This window comes from Lupinus angustifolius, chromosome LG04 (assembly GCF_001865875.1).
Source record: "Lupinus angustifolius cultivar Tanjil chromosome LG04, LupAngTanjil_v1.0, whole genome shotgun sequence".
NCBI classification, from domain to species: domain Eukaryota; kingdom Viridiplantae; phylum Streptophyta; class Magnoliopsida; order Fabales; family Fabaceae; genus Lupinus; species Lupinus angustifolius.
This window is the reverse complement of record NC_032012.1, coordinates 7,398,876-7,424,861: the sequence shown is the minus strand read 5'-3', so window position 1 is coordinate 7,424,861 and position 25,986 is coordinate 7,398,876. Positions and strand designations below refer to the sequence as shown.

Below are 25,986 nucleotides of genomic sequence, written 5' to 3'. Positions count from 1 at the left end.
CATCCAATTAATAAGGGAGCTTTTTAACACCAAAATATATAATCTATAAAATGCTACTGAGATTGGTCGGGTAAAGAAGAGAATCAGAATGAAACAATGAGCAATTACATTTCTCTCTACCTTTTACAATCACAAGTCATGCCAAGTAAAAATATATCCTAAGCTAAAGATGGATAAAACTTATCTACTAATAATAGTTGATGTAACGAGTCTCTTGAAATACATTGTCTTTGAATTAATTGTACACATGCATGGTAAGGGGTGGCCATAATCACACTATAAAAAATTTCAGTATGAATTGGCCTGAGAAAGAAAGTTTCAGATAGAATATATATGCAGAGAAGAGGTAAAGAAAACGGGATCATTGGTTAGAACATTATGTTCTAACCAATGTTGAAATTGGAGCCAACTACTGAATTTGTTAACCTCCAACAAAAAACCCCATAAGGAAAAGATGCACCAACTTTTATGAAAGCATCTTATTATACTTCAATTGCAGCCTCTTCTTCCCTTTTTTCTTCATGGATTTTGTGCATCTTTAGAAATATCATTTGGTAGCACAAAACATTCCTTTCAAGAAGACTGCCTTACAGAACAAGCAACAGCTTGAGCCCAATGCCTTAACTTGGTCTTTACTAGTTCAGGATCATCCCCTGCATTGCATAGATAGATAGCCTATTAGCAAACCATAACACAACACATTAGCCAAAAGCAAGAAAAAATTTGTCAAAAAAGTTATGACGACAAAGGTTATCCAATACACATTCACTACATCATCTAGTTGAATTACTTTTTTCCCCCCGAAGTATCAATTAAATATGAATGATGGATGATGTAATTGCAGTCTATAAAACTCATAGAATGCTCTATGTAAACCTTATAGGGCAACCTACTAGGGTTCTATTCTATCATAAACACAATTAGATTTTAGGTATCCTAAGACAACAACAATATGATTTCATGTCATGTCACAGTAATGTGACACTGGATCGTATTTTAGAAAAGTTCATATACCTTATGCATTCAATTATAGCCTCTCAGGACAAGTAGTTATTCAATTAATATTGCTCAAATTTGTCCTATGTTATAGAGACAATTGAGAAGTAGTAAGGTACAATCCTTAATATACACTCCAAAACACTATCAAAGACTAACAAAAAGATGGTGCAATCATCCAGGCCTTTCAAAAACAAACAAAAACATGAATCACTTTAAGCAATCTTAGGCAACAACAATACAACATGATGTAATGTCACCTGGGCTACAAATCTTCCATGAGTCAGATTCACTCTTAATGCTTCCAAACGATGAAGAACGAGCACCTAGTTTATGAGGAGTAGAGACATGACTTGGTGACAACCTACGGTTGACGGCGAAATAAAGATCAAGTGCTGGCAAAGTGGTCGTAAGAGTTTGGCCTTCTTCCTCTATGAATCCAAACCCTAATTCTATACACCCTTTAAGCTCATTAAGATCTTCATCTGTGATATCATCATAATCTTGAGTACTACTTCTCCTTCGCTCTTGGCGTCGCTTTCTTTCCCATGCAATGTCTCTTGGCTTTTCACACATAGATAGCTGCTTCGAAAGGCGTTTTCGGCTTTTCCATGGTGGTGGTGCCAATGGCATATGCTGCAACTCCACCTCTGACTCGCTTGGACTTGAAGATAACAATATTTTATGTTGGTTTTCTTCTTCGCTCATAGCTATAGCTATATACACAACAAGGGGCAAAAAAACTTTGCTTTTTTCTTAAGGGTCAAGTAATAAAAACCTAGTTTGGTACGGTGGCTGAGGCAGCAAGGGGAACCTTGCTTTTCCTCGCCGTCGTGCAGTGGTGATTATTGTGGTGGTGGGTTTGAGAATGAAACGAAATAATGAACCAAAAGTGGTATAAGAACATGGTGAAGATATTGTGTTCTATTAATGGTGTGTTATGTAATCTATTTCACCGTCCATTTGCAACTATTAGCGGCAAAATTTTAGGAGGAAGGTGATCAATAATTAGTAGGTTATTGTGTGCTATATTGAAGGGTGCAACTATATTCTGGTGAAATAAAATCTTTGGCATAAAGAAGGATATGATAAAGGTATAATTACCGAACTTTTAGAGGGATTAATGAAATGATTCAGTTGCCCATGATCTGTCATTGCTTGTTATTATTGTTTTCAAAGTGTAAACCTTTTGGCATTGTCACTGCAATTTAAGCACAATCTGTCACCAACAACATGTAACTGTTATTGCAAATATATCAGAATCTAGTAGCCAAAAATAAATTGATGCATCATTTGGCCCCTACAGTTTAGCAATTCAAATTTGGAATACGAATTAAACCTTTTAATTAATCTCAATTTTCTTATTTGAGTGAGAGAGATTCTAAATCACAACCTTTCTTAAATATTTTTTTAGGATATTTATAAATAAAGAATAAATTATCAGATAACTTATCTCCCTCAGCCAATAAAAGTATGATATGTGTACTGTTTTGTTTAGTTTTAGAAATAATTTTATAGAAAATAATTAAATAGGACACATATCATGATTTTATTAATTGAAAAATATAATTTATCTCCTTATAGCACAAGATACATTATTCACTTACCAATAAAGATGAAATTTAGTCTGAGTTAGAGTAGTAATAGTCTCAATTCTGGCCAAGTTCTGAGGTGAATTAATAAATGTCAATTATTTTTTTATTTAAGATTGGTTTAATTAAAGTTTATGAAGTTTTAAGCAAATTAACAATCTAAGATTTATATCGTATATAATTAGTTTTAAATCTATCCTATGAATTTTCTAATTTTTAATACATAATATAAATATAAAATATTTTCTAAATATATATAGTCGAGTAATTCACGAACCTATTGACTCAAGCTATCCTTGGCTTGAGTTTAGGTTATTAGGTTTATCTACTAAATTAAAGAATAAGTCGAGTTTTATACAAATTGTGTCAATATAAAGGGAACATTATGTCTTAATGTGCTTTTACAAATAAAAATTGCAATACTCCATATGCTCCTTATTATAGAATACCTTTTAAAATTTTATGATGATTTTTTTTTTATAAAACACGATATTTTTATGCAAAATTTATTTATTTATTTTCTAAATTTTATTAATGAGAGTGAATAATTTTTTTTTTTAAATTTCAAGAGTTAAGATTACAAAATTATGAATAAATATTCATTTCAGTTCCTCGTATTTTTTTATTTTACAACTTGGATCACTAAAAATTGAAAAAAATAGTCTCAATTTTTAAATGTAAATCAAACTAGTCATTTTTATATTCAAATTAGTCCTTATTATAGGTATTATAAAACATACTAAAAATGACATTAACATAGAGTCTGAAACTGAAGGGAGCAAACAATCTCTTCGGGACAAGAAATTACTACCTAATACTTTCTTGTCTCAAAATATCTCAAACCATCCATAGCTCCATCAATTCTATACATTTAGGAAATACTAAATATATCATATTCAATTTAATCGGATTTAGTGGTAGTAAACAGTAAAATTGCTTTGTTACAACCGCAGATTTTTTTAGTCCATCATATTCATGCATTTATAATTCATGTGATGGTATAACACCTTACTTTATTGGTGAGGAGTAAAGCCAAACTCAGAGTGTGTTTGACTTCCTTAAATCGAATTACGTGAATTATCTTGTTCGAGATTAATAAATCAAACTAAAATTTTCATGGTCTAACGAAATCCAACCTCTCATACAGAGGTTGCAAAATTAATTCACTAAATTTTCATGGTAAACCAAAATTAAGTGTGTTTGCAAGTTCGGTCAGCAATCGAACAAGATTCCTTCATCGTAAGTGGTAACATTGGTTTAAATGGTAAGAAATTTGTTGACCAAAGAAAAGTTGCTACTAAAATCTAGAAGATATATTCTAAGCTCAAATCCCTTGCGTGAACACTAGCCATTTCTTTTTCTAGCTTGCTACAAGCTCAAGTCATCACAATTTCCTATAAACCTTTATTCTGTCGGATCTCTTCAACATCCTAGTGACTTTTTTCAACCATAAAATATAATACTACAGAAAATAATAGTAATATTATCAAAATCCAAACTCAAATCTTGGACAACAAAGGATGACAAGTATCACATGATCATGATATTTTCACCTAATGACTTCTATCAGAAACACACAGAAGACTAAACTTAGCACTCATACTGGCCTGTGTTACATAAAGATATATTTCAATTACCTTTTCACATACCAAATCCCTGTGATTAGTATGGGAAATATCACATTTTGGTACATCAATATCTCTATCATAATATATAAGATGCTGTGTACCATTGTAAGTTACAAAACAAAAAAATATACAACACAAGTTATAACACAAACCACAAAAAAAGTCAGTCCTGATAAAAAGAAAATTAAGCTGTCTATTGTGAAAACAACATCCCAAATGGTGACTGAGGCAAATGAAGGTTATTTTCCTCTCAAGTGGAGGTCAGTAGAAACTTGAGAAGCTCATGATTGGACTGATATGTCCACGTTCGCCGACCCGGCGATCTTAAGAGATGTTTTTATTTCCTTATCCACATTTGGTTGTTCTTTGGTTTTCAATATGCCAGTGCTGCGGCGTCGAATGACCCGGTCCTTGGGTTCTGGAGTCAAAGGGCAGTAAGATCCAAACCCAAACCGGGGTTTTGGAGTCAGAGGGCTGTTAGATCGACACTGGGTTTTTGGAGCCGAAGGGCTGTTAGACCCACCTTTGATGTGGCTGCCAATGCTGTGACGTGCACGATTACAGACCTCGTGAGATTTGTTCACAGCATCACCAAGGCTCATTCTCCTGTTTAGTTTTGGTGACTTGGGGCAAGTAAGTGGCAGCTGCCATCAAAGGAAATGCAATGAGTAGTTGTTTTAACATAAAGCTGCTCACAAATCAAAATTGTCTCTTAACCAAAATGATTTCATTGGCGAGAAAACAATTTTGTTATTCATTTCGTAAATGCAAAATTACATGTTAGCCTAGAAGGCATGATCAAATTGTAGTATTCCAGTTGTATGGTATCCCCTCAATGAAAGGTCAGAAGTTCTAAATGGTATTGGTAGTTCCATATTCATCCTGAAATTATGAAATAACAGATGGAAAAGAGAAAAGAGTACCTTCTTGAGTTCAGTCTTTGGCGGAGGCCCTTCATAGTAGAAACTTGGTACTGGTTTTGCTTTAATTACCAAGTTCTTCCTCAACTGCTTGATGGCTGTTTCTTGCTCTTCCTATGAGGGTTATTAATAATTTAGTTGTTTCATTTTCGATACGAATTCATTAATAACTTATTGTGCAAAAGGTAACATGGAGGACAGGCATTAAAGAAGTCACCATATGTAAATAGACAAGACAAGCATTGGTACAAGGGTGAGACTTCAAGTAAGAGCAGAAAAAAGTACGCAATCACAAGAAAAAGACCACACTACCTTTTTCCTTGCCTCATACTGTCTTTTTTCTTCTTCAAGAGCATGCTGTTTCTCCTCCAACTTCAGATAAAACTGGACAGATAAAATTAAGTGATAAGATTAGTGTGCAGTGACATCTATTCAACAGAATATACATCACCAGAATTAACTTGTCAGTAAATCAGTACCTCCCTCCGTTTCTCTGCACGCTCTGAGCTTCTAAATGTCGGGGCTGAACCCAGAGTTACTTTAGATCTAGTAGTGCGCATGGATATAGCACTAACGCTTGTGGTTAAAGAACAAATCATAGAATAACAGCTTTCCTATGTTATTTAAATAGGTAATATTCAGCTATATTGGAGGGTTGAAAATAGTTTCTGATCAAGATTCGTAAAAGAATAGGTAAATATTTAGAAAATATTATTATGACAGATTCTAATTTTCTTCTAATAAACCTAAAACTTTCCTTGTTCAAAATAATCCATCAAAATCTTCAAGCTTAGAGGATACGAGGAAGCAATAGACGAATTATCTTCATCTTCACGGTGCTTCTTACCATCAAGTTTCAAGGGCTTACTTGATGAAAAAGGTGACTTTGGCTGAAAAAAATGATTTTTTTAGTATATAAGTAATCTCATAAACAAATAGACACAAAAATAGCAAAACAAGCAATTGCAAAGCATCCATGTGAACTTCAAACATACAAGTAGGCAAGTCTTTACCGTAAAGTGTCAACTAATTAGCAGCATTACACAAACAAAATCTTTCTATGTATCTATTTGGCATGGTATTTTGAGTTTCCCAAGATTGATTGAATTTGAAATTGACCCTTTGCAACCTTAAACCTATTTTCTCCTTTGCAGGCACGCGTGTCTCTAATTACTTAATCAATGGCTTATAAATTATCTTCATTTTGTGCTTTGAAAGGAATCTCTTAGCAGGCTCACTTGTTTAATTGGCAACAGATGAGGAAACAAATACTCAGACAGAGAAACATATCTCACAAAAACAAGCATGTAGTACAAACAAAAAGGTGATCAAGTTCTGTTCCTTTCTAACAACTTCAACTTCTCATTTTTTCAAGTACTATGGGAAACAGCTTAATATAACAACTTTTATGCATAACATATGCTAGATCCACTACTTGCCTCAGTTCTTAGAATAATTACAAATTTAAGTAGTTCATTGCATTTGGATTACCTTCGAATTCTTTGATTTGTTAAGTGAGTCTGTGTTCTTAGCATTTGGTGGTGACTTCAGATCAATTGCAATAGCTTCAGTATCGACAATCTGTGAGCATAACTTCTCACTGTCAACCGTCTTCTGCACCTCAGATTTCTCAATCTCCTCCTCAATCAAGCCAGCACTACCATTAGTGACTTCGGCACTCACAACTTCCTTCTTCTCGTAACACTCCTTCACATCGCAATCCTTCACTTGAACCTTAGCTGCAGCTACGACACCATTCGGCTTCTTGTCCACAACATGTATTCTCGTGATTTCCCTCCCCATAATGCTGTTATGATATAACTTACAATGTGAGTAAAAAAACACTTAGCAGAAGATTAATGTAGAAGCACTATACTTATGCAGGAATATATGTCTTCTATAAACATAAAAATTAACGAAATAATGCACAATCAAAACAGATGACTATTTGTTAGAAAGTAAACAGGTGAGTTTTATTTCTCCGCACATCACACTGAAGTTGTCAAATTTGGGTAAATTTGCAAAACCAAATAAACTCAAATTGTAAAATCATAAGAGTTTACATAGCTTAAAAATATCCTTTAGTAACATATTCTGGCATCTAAAAATACTTTGATGACATCTAAAATTAATATTCAACATTCTAACTTCATAAAAAGAAAATAAAAATAATAAAGTATAAATATGACTTAATATTTGACCGAATACCTATATAAGTGGAGCACTTACTTTACCTTGTTCTTAATAAAAAAACACAAAAATCATACTAAAAATGAAAAATTAGCTTCATAAATTCAATATATATTTTAACATACATGTTATTCAACTCAAGTAACCTAACACCATGAATAAAAAATCTAGTTTTTGAGGCCAAATAAATGTAATATATAGGCTCATAAACACACTTTAAAAGTTTAAGATTTATCGAAAGTTTACTGATTTTAATAAAGCTTGCTTATGAATTTACCAAAAAGTGGTTTACATGTGATTTAACTAATTTTGAGAATAAGGATCATAAACGTTAACTTGAGAATTTTTCGAGTGATTCACAGGGATTCAAAAAATGGTAAACAACATTTACTTTCTTTATAATGAGTTTCAAAAGGATTCAGGAAACTACCCATTTCAATAAGAAAACTCTGTTCATTAGAAAACCTTGAAATAAGATCCTGGAGCTGACTTTTACCATTTTTAGAAAAAAATAAAGTTTTGGTCTTCGATATGTTTGGACTTAGAACGTAGAAAAGGGTAAGAGAGGAATCTCAATGTAAAATTATACGGAATAATACCAGAATCATTCAGAAGTACCCTATAAATTTCATATACTGAGCAAAAAAGAAATTACAAAGCTATTCCAACATGATCTAAAACTGAAATGAAAGAAAATAACTATTTACATTATAGAATAATAACCAAGTGAAAGAATTAAGATAAAGGGAGACCCAGAAGGCCCAATTCAAACAAAAAAATTCACCAATTAAATATATATTTGATGGAACTGAAAACAACCGTTTAGCTCCAAAAGAAGTGCTCAAAATTAAACCTTTTTAAGAGGGAAAGAAAGATATTTATGGTTTAGAGTGACAGAAATAAAACATTAACCAACTAAAGAATAAAAAGGATGCAATAACAGAATTGAATTCCCCTATTACAATTGTGGAAAGAAAAGAAGAGAAAAAAAAGTCAAATTTGACGGTTAGACCCTTGAAAACAAAAGGAAATGAGTGTACCCAGAAGAGATTAAAAAGGATGAGAAAAACAAAATCACAATAAGAAGAAGCAAAAGTGAGAGAGATCTCTAACCTCAGTTAAAGAGTCGGATTTTGGAATAAAATGAAAAGAATGGGAAGACTCAAAAGCCCTAAATACACTTGGGATATACCTCTGAAACATTCATTTTCCTTTCATTCCCCTCTAAAATTTAACTCGTAATCGGCAAGTAACTAGGTGGGTGTAGGAAAGATGAACAAAAACATTGACATAACAAAAATGAAGAAAAAGAGAGAAAGAGCTAAGAAAAATGCTTACAATTGTTGTTCCCTGATCTCACAAGATCTCTTCTTCTTCTCTCTCTTGCTGATTTGCTTGTATTGTTGGTTGTTGGTACCAGTGCCAGTGCCAGTACACACCCAAATACAAACAAATTCCAAAATTTATTTCTATCAATCAATACTCAATAGTCTCTCTCCCTTTCCTTTATATATTTGTTTAGGATCTTATAAAAAAAACTGTTTTTCCTTTTTTCTTCTTCTTTGTGTTCCTTTGTTGTTTAAGGTTATTTATAGATAGATTTTAACGGCGTTTTTTTAACTTGAACAATTTTCATCGCTCGTTGTCGGGCTTCAAGAATTGACGGCGTTATGTGACAGTGGAGTTTCAATAGTGACGTTATTGACTAATATTAATCAATTCTCCCACCAGCGTAACATATTATCTACTATACATAGGATATATTATGTTTTTTATATCTTTTATTTTTATTTAAAAATCAATGATAGTGTATAGTTCAATGATGAATAAAATATTTATTGTATAAAAAATTTATACTATCAATATATAAATAGAGAAAAGTTGTATGTAATGATAGTATATAAGTTTTAAACATTGTCGTCGTATATATCATCCATAATTCATATTTAATCATTACTAACTCTTAATAAAATATAATTCAAATGAATATAAATGAGAAATTATATACAAATTTTTATATTAATAGTGCATAAATATTATACTTACATACTCAAAACAAAATCAAACAAAATTAAATCAAATTTAATAAATCATTGACTTTGATGGTCAAGTGAGCTAAATTTTTATATCTAGAAATTTGTGAGTTAGATGGAGTATAGTTTCATAACAATATAACATCATTTTGGCTAGAGGCACAAAATGAGTCGTATAAGGAATGAGATTTGGTATTATAGATATGACTAAATATGGCAAAAACGATTATAAATAGAACAACATCCACAAACACACACACAAATTCAGATTCCCTTCCTCCAATTTGTATATTTGAGATGCATGCATTCACCCTTAATATCTGGTTGTTTTTATGACCATCTTTTAAAATCAGCTGTTGTTAAAAATTAAATATCTTTCTTTATGTCTTATAATGAATCAAGATAAAGATTTATACACAATCGATATATCAATTATCATTTATTTGTATTATTTTTTGAAAAGTCAAACATAATTAGATATAAATGATAAACAATATGTTAATCGTGTATAAAATTTATACAATACATATATTTTTACCATAGAAATATTGTGAATGCTTGAAATGAAGGACCATCATGTTTATTAGTAAAATATTATACACAACTATATTGTATTCCGAGTATCACTATAAATTTATAATCTCACAAAAAGATATAAAAAATAATAAAGATTTATGAACTATATATTATTAGTGTAAAGTTTTATTCACAATCACTATATTATTTATTATTATTTTTTGAAGAGTCGATGATAATTAAATATAATAATAAATAATACAATGACAGTATTAAAAATCATACACTATATGTACATACATTTTTTACTTAAAAAATTTATTTAGTATTAACTATTACTATTATCTTTCTTTATATTATATTATTTACCAAAAATATATATTATATTATTAGCATGATATCACCAATAACTTAGTTATTGAAAAATAAATATATTAACCATATTAATCTTTCGAATATTGGATTTACTAGCAAGTTAATTCTTCAAAGGAACTTTTCATGAGATTAGTACATTAAACTTAAATTTACATATAATATGAGTTACGTAAAGAATATTTTTACCCTATTATTACCAAATTTATTACAACATTATTAATTTCTTAAAAATAAATGATTGAGTTGGTGATGGGAGCACATCCATTGTCCCTCTTTTATACCACTTCATGTATTATTACTTTCGGTTGGTTGAAAAAAATTATGTAAGTTAAAATTATAATTATTAAATATTTTTCTTGTCAATCATATCTCTTGACACATGAAGTGATACAAATGAGTGAGATAGCAAATGTGGACCTATTGGTCACACCACACATATATGGCTTCATTTGGTTTAGATAAGAAAATAAGAGGGGAAAACAATTGAGTGAGAGAGTAAGGAGAAAAAGAAAAAAAGGGAAATAAAGTAGATTTTAGTGTTATTTGGTTGTAAAGAAAATGAAGAAAAAGAATTGAATTTTGCTCCCTCACTCCTACCCGCACAAGGATTTGTTGTCCCAAATTGTGTCCTAAATTATGTCATAGATCAATAAAAACATGTTATATTAATTAAAAAATTAAATATTTATTATTTTCAGTTTTTGCTTAAATATCATTAGTTTGATACATGATTTGAGACACAATTTAAGACAATAGATCATACTCTATCTTTCCCTCCTATTTTCTCCTCACATGAGAGGAGAAAGAAGACTCAATATTCATTATCTCTCCTTAAACTATCCTCTCAATCAAATAGAGAAATATATTATTTCTCTATAACTTCTCTCTTCTTATTTTCTTTCTCTTCTATTTCCATTCAAACAAATGAAGGCTATAGTGACAAATTTTATACATTCACCAATAAAGTTTTGGTCCAGTGATGTAAGCTTTACTAGATTCTCAAAATGATCAAAATGTCAAATGTTTGATTATTGTGAATGACACTTATTAAGAAAGATAACTACACATCTCAAAAGTGATTTTTGGGTAAGGAGATACTTTTGGTAGTACCGAAAATATATATATACATGCCCTTCTTTACTTCATATTAAGTAAAAAAATCATCCTATTTTTAAGTCATTAATTAGTATGCATATAACATTTTTTACTTAATCTATATTACAGAAAGTAAAACGTTATTTCGATCCTTGGAAGATTCGATCTCCCATGTCAATTTAATCGCTTGTATATTTTTTCCACCAACTAAATGTGTGAAATATCAAATGACATCAAATTTGCGATTAACACTAATGTGATATTTGAATGCATCTCATATAACACTTTGTATATCATGTTGGTATCAGAGATAAAAGGACACTTGCAACTATTTTTTTTGACCCAAAACCTCCCATATATAAATTCAACACTTAGACCTATAAGCTATCGATACTTGAGTAGCTCAATAAATTCACGCGTAGACCGTATCATTATCTTATTCGAATTCAGATCCATGAACGTCCTTATAATAACTGACTATAGGATAATTTAGGAATAATATAGATCAATATGTTTGCCAAAAGGTAATAAAATAACACGTGGATATAATAAAATTTTAAAACCAAAAGGTAATATAATAAAACATTCTGATTGACTTGAAATACAGAATGAGACACAATTTAGAAAAGATGAAGAATCTTCATCTTTTTGAATCCAGTCATCTTCGCCGTCTCTTCTCCTTTTTCATTTTCTCATCATATTGTTTGCAAACATTCTTGCCACCACCATTTTTTAATATGATTGCTTCGATCATCATTTTCCACCTTTCACCAGCACCTTGCATATTCTCTAGAAGATTGTGTTTGAATCAGTGAGGTAAATCACATCCTTATCTTCACACATCTTTGAAGGGGTGGCCTACGGCTTGTGTTACCATTTGGGAGGCCAACACCCTTACATAAGTGTGAGCAAGACTCAACCACATCTCTCACCTTGTTTGATCTAGTTACGACCCAATTAAAATATGGTTGACTATCATCTCGTTAATTTAAGATGAGAATATGATTTAAAAGATAGTCTTGATCAATATTTAGGGTTAAATAAGGACAAATATGATTCGATCAAATTCGTGTTATGATCACTCATTTGTATGTTTAGATGTGTAAATCCAACTGTTTATAGAGTAATGATATTTCTTTGGTCAAATATTATTAATTCACTAATTTTCTAATCATATATACATATACATAAATGATTAACAATATATTTATATGTATATCATTTCATTGTCAAATTATATATCTACAATGTTATATAGAACTCAGACTGGCCAATGACTCAGTCAGGACACTGAGTCAATAAGTCATTGGTTGGACTAGTAAGTCAATGGTTGGATCACTGGACTCGGTTTACATTAAAAATTCTAATTTTTTATAATATTAACTAACATTATTTAATAACTCTATGTTTTTTAGATGTATACATATAAAAAATAAAAAGATGATAAAATATTGAAATATTTTTTAATGTTTATTGCAGTTTAATTCTATAAACTTAATACAAACAAATAGCTTTTTAGATTGTGAATATGTTTATTATAGTTTTCGAAAAGTATAATGGATGCCATTACAATTGCAAAACCTCAACTTTATTTTATTATTTCCATGTGAAAGAATATCTTTGGAATAAAATATTTTCAGCTACCACTTTAACATTTACAAAATTAAATTTTAGTTGGCTGGATAATATAATAGCTAGCTAGGTGTTGGACATCGACTTGGATATGTTTTAATTTGCCCTTTATAAATGCGAGCAGTTTCTATAACAAGCTATGTTAAATTTATGAGTAAGTGCGGGCTAGCTAGGTAACTCCACAACCTTTTCAGTTTTCACTATAACATATTAACATGTTCTCACACGTTATTAGTCGTGGCCCAGTGGCAGAGACTTTTTCTTCCTTTTTCTATTTATGCTCATCCCAACTTATTATAAAAATCTATAAGTGAGTATATTATTAATTATTTATTTATATTTTTTTTTTTAAAAATCAGTAATGATAAAATATAAATTGTGAATAATATAGAAACAATATATCAAACTCACCTTATTAAATATTAGCTAAAAGAAAAAGGTGATGAACAGACTTTCTTGAGCCAAACAAAATAGAAGTGGCTAAAGATCATCTTGAAGAAAGAGAGAATTTCTAGCCAAGTAAAAAGATGTGGCTACAGTGAAACCAACATTAATGTTGTTTACCCTTTGGCCACATAATCTTCAAGAACTTTGGTTATAAATAAGAGTGTTCCATGTCATTGTAAGACACACCAAATACTTAACTTAATGCATATCATCTCTTATTGTTCTCTTGTTCCAATTGTGTGAGAAATACTTGAGTGAGAGTGAAATTGGGTGTACTTGGGTTTTGGGAAGTGAGTGAAACACTTGTAGTTCTCTTTTATCATAGTGTAATAATCTTTGTTGTTGTTGGACACACACTAGCCCACTCAAAGCCCAAGTCAGTCCAGTCAATTGAGAAACAGAAGAAACAGTCACTGGCAGGAAAAACAGTTAAAACAATTATAACTGTTTTAACTACTTTTCAGTTTTCCTTCCCCCTATTTTATTTTACTCCGTTTTCTATTTAATAGAAATTACTCTTCTATTATGCAGCAAGAAAGTGATTCACAAAAACATTGTCCTTAAGTAATCAAGAATAAACAGAAACGTTATCAAGAGGGGTAATTCAAAAGTTCTTTTCTTCTTGCTTTGATCACTGTCTTTTCGTGTTCTTTCTTATCTCTTGCATCCCTTGTGATTTCTTCTTTGCTCAACCATGGGAGGTGATAACTTTCACATGGTATCAGAGCACCTTCATTGAAGGTGTCTCTGCCACGCTTTCGTTCCACCTCCTTCGGTTCTCCTGTGCAAACATTTCTCTCCCTTTTCCTCCTCAGCAACCGTCAAACTCAAATTGATCGGATTGCTCAGATGGCAAATCAAATCGCATTACAAAACCCTGTTTCGGATCCTGGAAGTCCCTATTTTCTTTATGTCAATGAGAATCTAGGAGCATCGCTGGTTTCAACTCGATTAAATGGGGATAACTATCACTCATGGGCAAGAGCCATGTACATGACACTCGACACCAAGAACAAGATTGAGTTCATAGACGAAATGCTACCAAAGCCAACTGTTAATGACCCTATCTACCCTTACTGGAAAAGATGCAACAATTTGGTAGTATCTTGACTAAACCAATCCATTGATCCTTCAATCCTTCAGAGTATTCTTTGGATGAAAACAGCCAAAGAAATATGGGAAGACCTTAAAGAAAGGTATTACCAAGGAGATGTGTTTAGAATCTTTGAATTAATTGGAGAAATCCACTCCATCAAACAAGGAAATTTGTCCATTGGCGCATACTACACCCAGATTAAGGGTTTATGGGAGCAACTCAACAACTTCACACCCATCTCTTCTTGCACATGTGAAATCAGATGTAGTTGTAACTTCATTCCCACTATTAAAACCTACAGAGACAATCAATATGTCATTTCATTCTTGAGAGGCCTCAATGACCAATATTTTGTGGCCAAGTCCCAAATCATGTTGATGGATCCTCTCCTTGCAATGAACAAAGCTTTCTCTCTTCTCACTCAGCAAGAAAGACAGATAAATGTGGTACTAGATGATAACAAATTGTTAGGACATATTTCAAATGATGCATTTGACAACAAGGCAATGAGTAGAGGAAGAGGTTTTTGTGGCCAAATTGGTGGAAGAAACCAGAATCAAGTTAGGCCACCAAATACATTTAGAGGAGGCAGAGGTACCAAAGTGTGTTCCTACTGTCACAAAACAGGACACACATTAGATATATACTACAAAAAGCATGGGTTTCCACCCAATTACTTTTTAAATTAAGCAAACATTAACAGTTATGACTCAGAAGAATAAAAAAAAGATGACCATTTCACCACAAACAACTCAGAATCCATGCCTAAGGAAGCAACTGAACATGGAACCTTGGGACTCACTCATGCTCAGCACAAGGCATTGGTATCCCTCCTAGAGCCTTCTACTTCTTCAGATCAAGACAATGCTAACCAAATAGTCACTGCCCTTGTGCATCAAGATATCAGCAACACGAGTATTTTAAATATTCACAACACCATTAGGAAACCTGATTGTTGGCTTCTTGACATAGGAGCACCATATCATGTATGTTGCTCCTTGTCAAACTTTCAAACGTTCAAACAAATCAAGCCAATTTCAATCAAGTTACCAACTGGTGATAGTGTCATTGCACACTATTCTGGTACAATTGTTTTCTGTGCCCAACTCTACTTAAATGATGTTCTATATTTACCTGAATTTCAGCTGAATCTAATCTCCGTCTCTAAACTAACTACAAACCTATCCTGCAAGTTGATTTTTACTAACACTCATTGTGACATTCAGAACATACAATCTTTGAAGATGATTGGTGCAACTAGCAACAAGGTTGGATTGTATGCCATCATATAACATGATCAGACCATTTCCACTGCTCAATTTACTCACTTTACTAATTCATTTTGTAGTTATAGTGATAAAAACCTTTGGCACTGTAGGTTGGGCCATTTATCTCATGATAAAATGCTTGTAATGCAATCTGATTTTCCCTTTATAAAATGCAATAAGACTGTTGATCCTTGTGAAATATGTCATCTAGCCAAATAAAAGAGACTCCCTTACCATGATAGCAAATCTGTCTCAAAACAACCCTTTGATCTTGTCCATATGGATATATGGGGTCCCTATCCATTCCATCCACACATGGCCATAGATACTTCCTAACCATTGTGGATGATCACACTAGGTACACAAATCCTATTCATGAGAACTAAGGCTGAAGCCAACCAACACATTAAGAACTTTGTTCATCTTGTTCACACACAATTTACTGCCAAAATAAAATGCATTAGGAGTGACAATGGAAAGGAATTCCTTATGCCTGACTTCTACAACCAACATGGGATACAACACCAAACTACTTGTGTTGAGTCTCCTCATCAAAATGGAATTGTTGAAAGGAAACATCAGTATATCCTAGATGTGGCTAGATCCCTCATATTCCAATCCAACCTACCTACTTGCTTTTGGAATTATGCCATTGCTCACTCTATCCACCTTATCAATAGACAACCTACCAAGTATCTTACCAATAAGTCACCATTCGAGACTCTTTATAAATCCAAACTTGACCTCACTTCTCTCAAAATCTTTAGTTGTCTCTATTATGCTTCCACTCTCACTGCCCAGAGACACAAACTTGACCCAAGATCAAGAAAATGTGTCCTCTTAGGATTTAGGCATGGCACAAAAGGCTTCTTACTTCTTCTTGACTTTCACACCCGACAAATCTTTCTCTCTAGGAATGTAGCCTTCTTTGAACATATTTACCCCCTTTCACATTAACCAGACCAACATTCCTAATACCCAACAAGATGAACCTATCTTACCAACATACAACATTGGCAATCTTTTCCCCTACACAATTCCTGATCCTCCTAACACAGTGTCCTCAATTGACAATTCCCATCACCCACATACATCTATTAACCCAACAAGTAATGATCATTTGCCTCTCTCACCTACCATCACTGAGCCTTCATTTAGGCACTCATCCAGAACCCCTAAACCACCATCATACTTAAAAGATTACCACTGTAGCTTAACTAATAGTTCTACACCATCCACTTCTTCCAACATCAGATATCCCATATCCAACTTTGTCAACTACCAATCTCTATCACCAGCCCAAAAACAATACTCGTTAGCCATATCCTCAACTAAAACACCCTGTTCTTACAAAGAGGTTGTTCTTCATGGTTGTTGGAAAGAAGCTATCATATTTGAACTCACTTCTCTGCAAAACAACAACACATGGACTGTTACTAATCTTCCAGAACACAAAAGAGCCATTGGCTACAAATGGATCTTTAAGATTAAGCATAACCCTGATGGCTCCATAGATAGATTCAAAGCTACATTAGTAGCAAAGGGGTTCACACAAACGGAGGGCATAGATTACCTTGACACTTTTAGTCCTGTGGTCAAAATGACCACCATTAGAGTGATATTATCCCTAGTTGCCATTCATAATTAGCACTTACATCAATTAGATGTGAATACGGCGTTCCTTCATGGTGACCTCAATGAAGAAGTATATATGAGAATTCCTCTTGGCCTCATTGTCCCTGATTCTTCCTTAGTTTGCAAATTACACAAGTCTATCTATGGCCTCAAACAAGCCAGTAGGCAATGGCATGACAAACCAACCAAAGTGTTAATTCACCATGGCTTCCATAAGAGCTATTCTGATTATTCCCTCTTTATTAAGCAATCTGGTTCTAAATTTACAGTCATACTTGTTTATGTTGATTACCTTGTGCTAAATGGAAATGATCTCATTGGAATTCAATCTTCCAAACACATTCTTAACACAAAATTTAGCATTAAAGACCTTGGCAGTTTAAAATATTTCCTTGGTATGGAAATTGCCAGATCCTCCAAAGGTATTGCTTTGTATCAACGAAAATATGTCTTAGATCTTCTATGTGAAACATGTATGCTCGCTGCTAAGCCATCTTCCACTCCAATGGATTACAACACTAAGCTCCACTCATAATCAGGCTCTCATTTACAAGATCCAAGTTCTTACCGAAGGCTACTCGACAAGTTGCTTTATTTGACTAATTCCAGACCAGACATCAGCTATGCAGTTGGTCATCTTAGTCAGTTCAACTCTTGTTCTACTAACCAACATCAACTAGCAACTATAAAAATTCTCAAATATCTGAAGTACTCCCCTGCTCTTGGCCTCCTGTTCTCAACTAAAAACACAACCACCCTGAAAGGCTTTTCTGATTCAGATTGGGGAGCGTGTTTGGATACATAAAAATCAATTACTGGATGGTGCTTTTTCCTTGGAACTTCTCTAATCTCTTGGAAGAGTAAAAGGCAAAATACTATCTCAAAATCTTCAGCTGAAGCCGAATACAAAGCCATGGCCATGGCTTCTTGTGAAGCCCAATGGTTGTTCTTCCTCTTTCGTGACTTAAAGATCTATCACCCATCTCCAATTAACTTGTATTATGACAATAATTCAGCCCTTCATATAGCATCAAATCCTATCTTCCACGAGCGCACCAAACACATAGACATAGACTGCCACATTGTAAGGGAACGTGTCCAAAATGGCACCCTGCATCTACTCCATATTGCATCATCCTATCAAATTGCTGATATCCTAACTAAACCCCTTTCACCAGCTCCATTTTCACTTACAAGCTTGCGGGGGACTGTTGGACACACACAATAGCCCACTCAAAGCCCAAGTCAGTCCAGTCAATGGAGAAACAGAAGAAACAGTCACTGGCGGGAAAAACAGTTAAAATAGTTATAACTGTTTTAACTGCTTTTCAGTTTTCCTTCCCCCTGTTTTATTTTACTATGTTTTCTACTTAATAGATTTTACTCTTCTATTATGCAGCAAGAAAGTGATTAACAAAGACATTGTCCTTAAGTAATCAAGAATAAACTGAAACGTTATCAAGAGGGTTAATTCATAAATTCTTTTCTTCTTGCTTTGATCACTATCTCTTCATGTTCTTTCTTATCTCTTGCATCCCTTGTGATTTCTTCTTTGCTCAACCATGGGAGGGGATAACTTTCACAGTTGCTCTTCAGTTGTGGACGTAGGCAAATTGCCGAACCACATTAAATTCTCGATATCATTTTCTCTATTATATTTTCTCCATGGGTCTTCCGCTCCAACAAACTGGTATCAGAGCTCTTGCATGCTAAGCTGTACGATCTAAAAGAAAATTCTTAGTATGCTCTATGTTCGCAGCATTGTCTGATCTTATACACCAGAAAAGAATTGTTCTTGTTACTGGAAATGTATAATAGTGTGAAAGTGCATGTCTAGGAAAGTTCTGTCTTAAGGAAGACCTGGTATTTAAGCGTGTCTGTTAAGACTCACCTCTCTTTCCTGGGAACTTTCCTGGTGTATGTTCACGGACTACGATATTGTTCCGGTATACGGTTATTGTGGCAAGTGCTAAATTTGATTTGGAGAAATTTAATGGAGAAAATGATTTCAACCTCTAGCGATGGAAGATGAAAGCTCTACTAATTAATCAAGGCTTGGGCAAAGCCTTGGAAGGTAGAAACAAGTTACCATAGAGTCTGACCAAGGACGAGAATGATGAAAACTTGAAAAAAGCACATAGTGCAATTTTGTTGTGCTTGGGAGATGAAGTTCTACGAGAAGTGTGAGATGAAATCACAGCTGCTTCATTATGGTTGAAGCTGGAAAGCCTGTACATGATAAAGTCATTCACCAATAGGCTGTATTTGAAGAAAAGAATATATACTCTTCAAATGCAGGAAGGAAAGCCCATAAAAGATCATCTGGATGAATTTAACAAAATTATTATTAATCTAAAGAATATTGATGTTAAAATTGAAGATGAAGACCAAACAATTCTTCTATTATATTCCCTTTCGAGTTCTTACGAGCACTTCATCGACACTATGATGTATGGTCGAGAAGATATGACATTGGACGAAGTAAAGGCGGCGTTGTACTCGAAAGAACAGAAGAAAAGAGTATCAGATTCGAGATTTGAAGGCTCGGGTGATAGTCTTTTTGCTAGAGGAAGAACAGAGAGGAAAAATCAATTTGGTGAAAGGGGTAAATCTAGGTCCAAATCTAAAGCAAAACCTAGAAAGTATAAATGCTTTCATTGTCACAAAGAGGGACATATAAAAAAGAATTGCCCATAACACAAAGGCAAGGAAAAGATTTATGAATATGGAGATGTAGCTGTAGCAAATGGCTATGATAGTGCAGATGCACTAATAGTCTCAGAGCACGACTCAAAAGATGAATGAATACTTGCTTCTGGATGCTCATATCACATGTGTCCCATTAAGGATTAGTTTTCCACTTACCAACCCTTATATGCGGGCAATGTCCTTTTGGGAAATAATGCTCCTTGCAAGGTCATTGGCATCGGTAGAATTAGAATCAAGATGTTCGACAGAATCGTAAGGACGTTAACAGATGTAAGGCATGTTCCAAAATTGATGAAAAATCTGATTTCCTTGGGAACACTGGATTCAAAATGTTATAGCTACAAAGGTGAATGTGGAGCTATGCAAATGGCTATGATAGTGCAGATGCACTAATAGTCTCAGAGCACGACTCAAAAGATGAATGGATACTTGATTCTGAATGCCCATATCACATGTGTCCCATTAAGGATTGGTTTTTCACTTACCAACCCTTATATGCGGGCAAGGTCCTTTTGGGAAATAATGTTCCTTGCAAGGTCATTGGCATCGGTAGAATTAGAATCAAGATGTTCGACATAATCGTAAGGACGTTGATAGATGTAAGGCATGTTCCAAAATTGAAGAAAAATTTGATTTCCTTGGGAACACTAAGGAAAAGATTTATGAATATGGAGATGCAGCTGTAGCAAATGGCTATGATAGTGCAGATGCACTAATAGTCTCAGAGCACGACTCAAAAGATGAATGGATACTTGATTCTGAATGCTCATATCACATGTGTCCCATTAAGGATTGGTTTTCCACTTACCAACCCTTATATGCGGGCAAGGTCCTTTTGGGAAATAATGCTCCTTGCAAGGTCATTAGCATCGGTAGAATTAGAATCAAGATGTTCGACGGAATCGTAAGGACGTTGACAGATGTAAGGCATGTTCCAGAATTGAACAAAAATCTGATTTCCTACAAAGGTGAAGGTGGAGCTATAAGAATATCTAAATGCGTTATGGTTGTAATGAAAGGAAAGAAAGAGAATAGTCTCTATATGTTACAAGGAAACACAATCACGGGTGTTGTTGTTGTTTCCTTAACATCTGATTCTGATGTCACCAAACTATGACATCTAAGAATGGGTCATGTTAGTGGAAGAGGTCTAGCTGAGTTTGCCAAACAAGGATTAATATGCGGTCAACAAGTCGGGAAGGTAGAGTTTTGTGAACATTGTGTTTTCGGAAAATGTCGGATAAAATTCAATGCTGAAGTTCATCGAACAAGAGGCACATTGGATTATGTACATTCTGACTTGTGGGGTCCTTTCCAAGTACCTTATCATGGTGGTAGTATATACATGTTAACATTCATTGATGACTATTCAAGGAATGTGTGGATTTTCATTTTGAAACACAAAAGTGAAGCATTTGTCAAGTTCAAACAATGGAAAACCTTTATCTAAAAGCAAATTGGGAGAAAGATCAAGAGACTGAGAATTGACAATGATCTAGATTTTTATAGCAGAGAATTCAAATTTTTTTGCAAGGATCACGGTATTGTCAGACATTATACCGTGAGACACACACCACACAAAAATGGACTTGCAAAACGAATGAGTAGAACCTTACTCGAAAGGACAAGATGTATGCTGTCAAATGCTGGATTGCCAAAAGAATTTTGGGCGGAAGTTGCCAGTACAGCTTGTTACTTGATCAGCAGATGTTCATCAACGACTATTGGTTTCAAAACTCCAGAAAAGATGTGATCGGGTATTCCGACAAATTATGAAAATTTGAGTATATTTGGTTGTTTGCTCATAACAAAGAAATAAAACTTGATGCAAGAGCATTGAAATGCATTTTTCTTGGATATCGTGATGGTGTGAAAGGATATAAGTTATGGTGGCCGGAGAAAAGAAAGTGCATTATTAGTAGAGATGTTACTTTTAATGAAGTTGAAATGTTAAAGCCTCATACAAAGTCAACAAGTGAAAATGAAGATCCTAATATCTTGGAGAATGTGGAGTTTGAGGTGGAGCCAACAAAATAAAAAACACTTGATCAAGAAGAAGAAGTCCATGATTCATGTACTGATAATGATATCTCCCAATTATAATATTATCAGTTAGCTAAGGTCAGGCAAAAGAGACATATAAAACCTCCAGAAAAGTATGGCTATGCTGATCTGGTGTCATACGCTCTAAATATTGCTGATGATATCAGTAATTGTTAACCATAGTCATATGAAGAAGCTATCAACAACAAAGAAGCTTCCAAATGGATTTCTGCCAAGACATAGGAAATTGAGTCTCTTCAAAAGAATCATATTTGGGTTCTTGTGAAGCGGTCGAAGGCTCAAAATAGTGTTGGATGCAAATGGGTCTTCAAGAAGAAGGAATCATTTGGGTTGAAGATGCAAGATTCAAGTCGCGATTAGTGGCCAAAGTTTTTACACAAAGAGAGGACCTTGATTTCAATGAAGTTTTCTCTTCTGTGGTAAAACATAGCTCTATTCACATCCTACTTGTAATTGTAGCTCATTTTGATCTAGAACTTGAGCAACTAGATATCAAAACGACCATGAAACAACCTGAAGGATTTGAAGTTCAAGGGATGAAAGATCATGTTGCTTGCTGAAGAAATCTTTATATGGCCTAAAACAATCTTCTAGACAATGGTATCGACAATTTGACACCTTCATGCTTGAAAATGGATATTCCAGAAGTGAACATGATAGTTGCGTCTACTACAAGAAGCTTGCAGATAAGTCATTCATATATGTACTTTTATATGTTGATGACATGTTGATCGCATGTAAGAACATGTCGGAAATTAGAAACTTGAAAGTTCAATTGAGCTCAGAGTTTGAAATGAATGACTTAGGAGCTGGAAAGGAAAATATGGAATGGAGATTCTGAGGGATAGAAAAGAGGGGACACTCTTTCTGTCACAAAACAAGTACATTGAGAACGCTTTGACATGCAAAATGCTAAACCAATCACTACTCCAATGGCGACTCATTTCAAACTTTCAATGACCTTGTGTCCACAAACTGAGAATGAAAAAGAGGAGATGTCAAGTGTACCTTATGCTAGTGCGGTTGGCAGTCTCATGTATGTCATGGTGTGCACTAGAACAGATATTGCACATGCAGTAAGTGTGGTAAGCATATATATGACAAATCCTAGTAAAGTTCACTGGAAGACTGTGAAGTGGATTATGCGCTACTTGAAAGGTACCACAAATATATGGCTTTCGTATAGTAAAGTTAAAGATGTTGAAAACAAAATCACCGGATATGTTGAGTCGGATTATACTAGAGATCTAGATAAGCGAAGATCGCTCACCGAATATGTCTTTACATTGTGTGGTTTTACTATTAGTTGGAAAGCAACACTACAATCAATTGTTGCTTTGTCTACAACTGAGACAGAATACATCAGAGTAACATAAGATGTAAAGGAAGCCATTTGGGAGAAAGGTCTAATTGAAGAGTTGGGTATACAACTCGAAGAAACAACCATCTATTGTGATAGTCAAAGTGCTATACATCTGACAAAGAATCCAATGTATCATGAAAGAACTAAGCATATTAATGTCCATATGCACTTTATCAGAGACATAGTGGAGAAATGAGCTGTTAGAGTGGAGAAAATACCCACTGCATAATTTTTTCCCTTTGACTACATAATCTTCAATAGTTTTGGCTATAAATAGGAGTGTTACATGTCATCGTAAGACACACCAAATACTTAGCTTATTGCATATTCTCTCTTCTTGTTCTAATTGTGTGAAAAATACTTGATTGAGAATGAAATTAAGTGTACTTGAGTTTTGGGAAGTGAGTAAAACACTTGTAGTTCTCTTTTATCATAGTGGAATAATCCTTGTTACTCCTTTAAATATGGATGTAGGCAAATTGTCGAACCACATTAAATTATCGGTGTCATTTTCTCTATTATATTTTCTTCATGGGTCTTCCACTCCAACACACCCAGTATCGACATATACATTTTTGTCATCTTCTCGATAGTCGTTCACTTTTTGGATTTGAAGTTGCAAAGGCGGCAAATGTCTATCTGATTATTATGCATTTTAGATTCCTCACTTTTAAGTTTGTTAGGTTTAGTAAGCAGCTAGGAACTATATTAAAAATGAGTACCACTTTATTGTTCTCATTGATTTTTTATCCAATAAAGTACTCTTGTAGGAATAAGATTAAAAGAAGGTCTCTCTTGATGGTGTGGGAGAGGAATCACTTACTACTAGGTTTCTTTATTTTTTGGTTTATCACCATTTTATGAGTAGGAATTGATCTTTTTTAGGATACATGATTGTTCTTTTCAACAAATGTTGTTGTCAAAAATTAAATATTTAAAATTTTAGTTTATCTAAAAATCCAATAGACCTTACACAACTAGATTGACGTCTTATTACATAATATCATATGTTTCTATGTTTGATTAATAACAGCATACTATATACAAATATAAACATATGTGGGTATTATTGTTATTCAATTTTATAGTTCAAAACTTCAAATAGACCAATGGTGGGAATTTTATCAATTATGGACAACCTCTTGCACTGGCTTAAATTAATTGACCATATTACTCATCACCTATAATGTTACAGCTTGTAGTTCATATCTTATTGTTTTGGTGTATAATTTAGAGTTTGAAGCCAATATCAAACCTGCCGGCTTTGGCTGTCAGAGAAAAATTTCAATTTTCTAACCACATATTTATATCTTATTTCTAACTAAGTATTATTTGTAGGGATTTAGTGGATAGGAGTACCACTTGTTCTCCTAATTTTTTTTATCTATATATTAATTCTCTTATTGCTGATAAAAAAAATAACTAAGTAAAAAAATTCAAAATTTTCAAATAAATCCTTAAGGTTCGTTTCACAGTTGATTTTTGGATGGCAGGGAGAGAATATAAAGACTTACAAGCTATGGAATACACTTGTAAGATAATTCTCAAAATTTTCATTTCTCTTCATTCCTCTCTGTAGAAATCAACTCGCAAACATACTGTAAATTGTAAAAGTTTATAATTGGGTAAAGACCAAGTATCACCCCTTAATCAGTTACTCTAAGGTCATGATAACGGATAAGGATCATCTGTCTCATAATTTTCCTGTCTCGGACCAATCAAACATCACAAAATAATATTAAAATATTTATTTCTATTTTTATAATTTTTTTTAAATAAAGGAACTTTGTGATTAGTTTGGTACATCAAATGAGATATAAATGAGAAAATATGATCCTCATCCATGATAACAATTAACCAGTATCACCCGAACTTCCAAGTTAATAATGGAGAAGGTATAAAGCAACTTTTGACACTTGTAGGAATTGAACTAAAATGTGAGAAACCTTAAAACACAATTGTTGAAGAAAGATAATAATTTCATAATCCACTAATGATCTCTTAATTTTTTAGGGGTCTGGTTTCGAAGAGTAAACCATAAATTTAGTCATTTAAAAATAATTTTCTCATCACTTACGTCCTCCAAAGTTGTACATTATCAATTAAGTCCTTGGAAAAGTGAAAATATATTATATTTAAGGACTTCATCAATATTTTTGGTTCTTAAAATGATGAGTTTAATGAAATTGTAAATCTTTGATAAAATCAATACAAAAAAATTAAATTCAAATATTTACTCCGATTACAAGTTAGTTCACATTTTAGGAACTAAATTAAAAATCTTTGAAATTAAGTTTAAGCTCAAATAGCTCAAGGTCTACATATGAATTTAACCAGTTATTTATTCTTCAACCTTGTCAAAATTACAGGTTAAGACCAAGGTACTTTATCAGCCTGTCTGAAATGGCTTTAATATAGGGACAATGA

At 33.3% G+C, this 25,986-nt stretch overlaps 2 protein-coding genes across 4 annotated transcripts; both read right to left on the bottom strand.

Moving 5' to 3' along the window:
- Positions 98-2,058, bottom strand: LOC109345409. Of its 2 annotated transcripts, XM_019584394.1 has the most exons (3): positions 1,779-2,058; positions 1,257-1,744; positions 98-653 (listed from the first exon to the last, which is right to left on the bottom strand). In XM_019584394.1, the coding sequence occupies exons 1-3, from the start codon at positions 1,901-1,903 to the stop codon at positions 574-576; spliced, it is 693 nt and encodes a 230-aa protein (XP_019439939.1). In that variant the 5' UTR covers positions 1,904-2,058; the 3' UTR covers positions 98-573. The 2 variants fall into 2 exon arrangements, with proteins under 2 accessions (XP_019439939.1, XP_019439940.1); XM_019584395.1 differs by having other exon boundaries at positions 1,257-2,057.
- LOC109345408 (protein WAVE-DAMPENED 2-like) lies at positions 4,055-24,925 on the bottom strand. Of its 2 annotated transcripts, XM_019584393.1 has the most exons (9): positions 24,922-24,925; positions 19,007-19,011; positions 6,628-6,943; positions 5,938-6,026; positions 5,616-5,706; positions 5,449-5,520; positions 5,140-5,250; positions 4,238-4,860; positions 4,055-4,184 (listed from the first exon to the last, which is right to left on the bottom strand). In XM_019584393.1, exons 3-8 carry the CDS (start codon positions 6,937-6,939, stop codon positions 4,498-4,500), a joined length of 1,038 nt encoding a protein of 345 aa, XP_019439938.1. In that variant the 5' UTR covers positions 6,940-6,943; positions 19,007-19,011; positions 24,922-24,925; the 3' UTR covers positions 4,055-4,184; positions 4,238-4,497. The 2 variants fall into 2 exon arrangements, with proteins under 2 accessions (XP_019439938.1, XP_019439937.1); XM_019584392.1 differs by lacking the exons at positions 19,007-19,011; positions 24,922-24,925 and adding an exon at positions 8,665-8,900.